The 5,374-nt window shown below is 31.5% G+C and overlaps 1 protein-coding gene across 1 annotated transcript; it reads right to left on the bottom strand.

Moving 5' to 3' along the window:
- Positions 1–699: 699 nt before the first annotated feature.
- LOC114168364 lies at positions 700–1,389 on the bottom strand. Its single transcript, XM_028053148.1, has one exon. It carries the CDS (start codon positions 1,329–1,331, stop codon positions 765–767), a length of 567 nt encoding a protein of 188 aa, XP_027908949.1. The 5' UTR covers positions 1,332–1,389; the 3' UTR covers positions 700–764.
- Positions 1,390–5,374: the final 3,985 nt, after the last annotated feature.

Raw genomic sequence — 5,374 nt, 5'->3', positions numbered from 1 at the left:
AAATAAATTCTTTGAATGATTTGAAGGATTTAATTATTTAGAAATTAACTTACTAAATATTCAAAGGGTTATGATAGTATAGTCCAATGTACAATATACCTGCCGCTTTTATTAAAATAGTATATTCAATTTCCTTATTTAGATAAAATGATTGACTTTCTCACCTATTTTTCTTAAAAGTTTAATGTTAAACTTTCCAAAATTAAATATTAGTGAACTCTTAAATATTTAACAATCCAGTAAAAGAACATAAATAAATATATATTAAATAATTCCATTATTAAATATATTAATAATAGTTTATAATTAAAAATACATATAATTTTGTGTGTGTTTTCTTTCTGCACAGGAAAGTCTTTTCAGCAGAGGTTGTGTGCATTGAATAAAGAGATATTGAGCATAATGAATAATAAAGACATCACTACTTGTGGTTCTTCTAGCTAGCTTTCTGCTCTATTTTTCTGTCAAATGAAAGCATCTCAAAAGAATACCAGAATAATAATAATAACACATCAATAATATAAGTTAATTGGAATGCATTGTTATCATTAATATGAATGTGTTGGCTATGAATCAATAATTTTGTGTGGTGCATAGTGAAGCAAGCCTAAAAATTACTATACATGCCTGAATTCCAAGAGTTTTTCACTTGATTGCAACAGCTATATATATATAATATATATAAAGCATCAGAATCAATCCATGTTGGCAATTTAAACCAATCACAAGTGATGTTAATGCAAAGTTCCTTTTGAAATTAAGGATCATAGCTTGAGTTTGGAGATGCAGGTGGAAGTGGTCTGAAAAGCAGATATGTTCAAAGAGATGGTACAAGAGAGATAAACCTTCGCCTTCAACCTAATAATATTCGCCATCCTCACTTTCCCAGAAAGTTTGGCCTCTGATGTCATATTGAAGACCCCACCTTCCACAGCAGACAAAAAGTTTGGATCTTTTATCAATTTATGTGTCTGAATATCTGCAGTAGTGGTCACATCTGTAGTGCTTCTTGCAGGGTAGGATCTTTGTTCTAAGGGAATTCCTGCTATAATGGTGTCACCATATTTAAGATAGCCACTGCAATTTCTATGCTTGAAACTTGCATAGTTTGGGTTCTGAATTGTGATCACCAAGGCCAAAGGGGCACCTCTTGAATTTGGTGAGAGTACTTGAAAGTGTTTAAGGTCAACAGGGTGGACGAATACCGAAGGGTCCTTGGGCTTAAAGATGGTAAAAATTAAGATCATGATCACAGCAACGAGGATCAAAAGTGAGGACAAGCACAAACAGATTCTAAGGCCTCTTCGTCTTTTTAGAAGGTGGGTGGCCATGGATTCTGGCTAATAGGGGTAATAGGGATTAGGGCCTTTGAAAACTTGTTTTTGAGGAAAAAACAGTGTTCTTGATGAACGCAGAAGAAAGTGTGTGATCTTATCGTCATTATATAGAAAATTTTTGGGACTCAAAATTTTGGGATTAAGTTGGTAGAAATCGAAAGAATTGGATTTTGCCTAAAAGTTAGGGTTGAATCCTACTTGAGAACAAACCCGTGTAAACAAATTAATGTCACCAACGACTAAAAGCTACTCATACATTGCATTTGCGATTAAAACTGTCAATGAAAAAAGATTAAAATGAGTATGAATCGTGATAAGTAGAGCACCGTCAGGTTATTAAAGAGAAAAAACGTTATCATTAACTTGTCGTATTATAAAATAAAGTTAATAAAAAAAAAGGAAGAGTAGAGAATGAAGATAAAGATGTGAATGTGTTTGGTTAAGGTTTATAATTCAATAGGTTTAATTATGTTTTTATCTTTATTTTTAGATCAAAATCTCAATTTGATCTCTCTTTTTTCAACTGTCTCAATTAGGTTTCCAATTTAGTTAAAATGTTTCAAAATTATTATTTCTGTTAAGTTTTTTTAAACTCTGAACAGTAATATGACATAGTTGGTCAATGAAAGAGTGACAAGGACATAAATCGGTGATGTGGCAGCAAAAAGAAAGCTGATTTAAGAATTAAAATTAGAAATTTTGCGGCTTTTATGCTGGTGCAGTGGAGGTTTCGTTCTTCTCCTTCGAGGCATGGTGGCGCGGTTGGTTCGTGTGTAGACCTACAGGTGCTTCGGCGTCGAGGTGCAACAATGGTGGATGTGCGTCTTTCTCGTTCAGGCGTCATGGTGAAGATCTGGTTTGTGAGTTGCGTTGAGTCTGTTGATCTTGCGAAACAATGGCAACGAGTTCACGTTCCAGAGCAGTGATTGTGGTTACGCAATGCGTGGTGATGCGTGAAGGTTTCGCTGCTGCAAGTTGACGGTTGCGCGAAGAAAGCTTGTGCAGGGATCTGTGTTCTCGTCTCCGTCAATGGTGCGAGAAGGTGGTGTTTCAGGTGCGGTGTTGAACATTGCAATGGAGATGATAATGGCAGATCTGTGATGCTGATGCGCGCTACAATGGCTGAAACGTGTTCGTGGTGTGCGAAGGTGCTTTGTCCACTGGAGGTGAGTTCCAAAACTGCTGCAGATTCTTGGTGGTTCGATGGTTGTGGATTGAACACCGCATGGAGAAAGCCATGGCATCAACGAAAGAAGCATGAAGCCCCTCTCTTCTATTCTCTTCTCTTGTTCATAGACTATTCTTCTGCTTCTTTTTCTTTTTCTTCTTCCTCCTTTTTTTTCTTTCTATTGTTGTGTTGAGTTGGTTTCTGGATCAAATTATCTTGATTCGAGAGTTGCACACGCAGTCTGTGGTGTTTGGGTCTGAAACCACTGAATTTGAGCTTGACTTTTGATGAATTTGTTGATGATTGTTGTTTATGTTATCAATGTGAGTGGAGGAGTGAGTGAGGTTGTTACTTTTTTTCTTTTAAAAATTATTGTTTTAATGGGAGAAGGGAAAGGTGAGGGGAAGAAGCTTTAGGCATTCATGACTCAATAAAAGAGAAGAAGCTTTAGGCATTTCATACAATAAAACGATTTTCACACTACATTACACGTCTTATTCACACATTTTAGTAACACAAATCCACCTCAGCAATCACAAACTACGTTTACAAAAACTTAACAAAAATGGTAATTTTAAGATATTTAACTAAATTGGGTACCTAATTGAGACGGCTGAAAAAGAAAAACAAAATTGAGATTTTGACCCGAAAATAGGGATCAAAGACATAATTAAACCAATTCAATATATGCAAGAAAGTAGTGGTTATCCTCGATAAAGATGGAATCAATAATAATGCATTGTTCAATTGAAATGATGATATAGATATCCAAAAGACTCATTCATGTGAGAATTTATAAAGTATATTTAAAGTCTTTGTTAAAAAGAACTTTTGAACAAATGATTCACAACTTTTAAACTCTGACATCTTAATTATATAAGTTTATATCAAGAGATAAATAAAATATATAATGAATAATATTATATTAAAAATTATAGAATAATGTTAGAAGTATCACCTTAATGAATGGGCAATAACATCGATCTTTTAAGTTACGGGAATGTTTGTTTCTTTAAAAATTATGCATTTGGGTCGGTTGCATCACTGGACTTACAAACTTCAATCTTTTTTTCAAGTTTTATTCAGTGAGATACTATCCTATTTTAATTTAATTTTCAAGGATTAAGTAGTGTCATATTATTTGAGCCCATCATTAAAATGAATCATAGACTCTAATATTATTGATTTTTTTTTTTGAGAAAAAATATTCAATAACAACAATGATACTTGTAGTTTATGGATAGATAAGTGAAAGGATGAATTTAAGAAAACATACAAGAAATTCTGAATCATTTGTTTTAATGAATGAATAGGTGAATATTAAAAATTAAAAAAAAAGTTTGTGATTAAATTGATAGATGTAATAGATAAAACAATTTTATAAATTAAGATGTAAGATCACAAGTTTACACTTGTGATTAAAATTAATATAAAATAAAATCTAATCAGTTAAAATTAATTTAATGTAATTAGATTTTTAATAAAAAAATATTAGGTTTAATTTATTTTAAAATAAAATTAAAAGCAATTGGTTGAAAATATTTTTAATTAAATATTACACGAAAATAAATTAATATTATTATTAATATGTTATATTGTCATTAATAAATTACTATTAATAAATTATAACTAATAAGTCATTAATATCATTAATAAATTATTGTTGTCATTAATAAATTATTAATATTATTAGTATTAAATTATTTATTGTTAATTGAGATATCTTAGAAATTTTTGACGTTATTTTTATTTATTATACTTTAATTTTGTTTTTATTTCTAAAACTGTTGGGTCAAATTATAAAATTGTTAAAAAGAATTTATGTATATATATAATGTGCTTGACACAACGTTGCTTCTAGATAGGGATGTAAAAAGTATCCCTAACCATGGGTATCCATGGATAAAATCCACAATGAGTAGGAAATGAATATTAAAAATGGATACCTGTTACTCGTGGGTACGGGTAATTTTGATACCCGCATGTTAATGGGGCGGGTACGAGTATTATAGTATCTGTACCCGTGGATACCCGTACCCGCTAAACTTTAATTCACAAAAATACTCTTATATATATATATATATATATATATATATATATATATATATATATATATATATATATATATTAGTAAAAAACATTTTGTCCTAATTTTTTATAAGCTGCACATCTTGTCTTCTGTCTTCATTATTCCAATTTCAAGTATTGGTATGTTTTCTTCTTCCAAGCACATCCCTTGACATTCTTCTCTTTCCCTTCTTTGAAATTGGACATATACATCAAACCCTATATAGACAATGACGTTTATGGCATGCTTGTTGTCAAATGATGAAATCAAAATAAGAATACTTGGCACGTGACAGTTGAGGTTTATTATTTGATTATTTTTCAGGAATCAGTCGGAGAAAGTAGGCTTGTTGATCAAAACACTAATTAAATAATTTCCATTGTGTTGAACGTCATTTTATATTTATTTTTATAATTATTTGGACTTGTATGGACTTGAGTTAGTTTGAAATTTATTTAAAATTTATAACAGTGATGTATTTTATTTTATTTTATTTGAATTTATGATTAAATATTTATTTTTTAAATACCTGCTGGTACCCGTGGATATCCGCGGATATGAAAAAAATAGACGAGTACCCGCATAACGGATACCCGACGGATATGAGTACGGGTACATGACAAATATTTATCCAGCGGGTAAGATACAGAGAAACTACTACCCGTACCCTACCCGCCCTGTTGACATCCCTACTTCCAGATATGCAGAGCAAACACCATCCAAAGGGCTGAAGTTCACACGATGGACACATGATAGTGTTGCGTTGCAAAGGAAATAGGAACGAGATGAAGAGTATGAAAG

This window comes from Vigna unguiculata, chromosome 11 (assembly GCF_004118075.2).
Source record: "Vigna unguiculata cultivar IT97K-499-35 chromosome 11, ASM411807v1, whole genome shotgun sequence".
Classification (NCBI taxonomy): Eukaryota; Viridiplantae; Streptophyta; class Magnoliopsida; order Fabales; family Fabaceae; genus Vigna; species Vigna unguiculata.
This window is presented reverse-complemented; position numbering and strand designations above follow the sequence as displayed.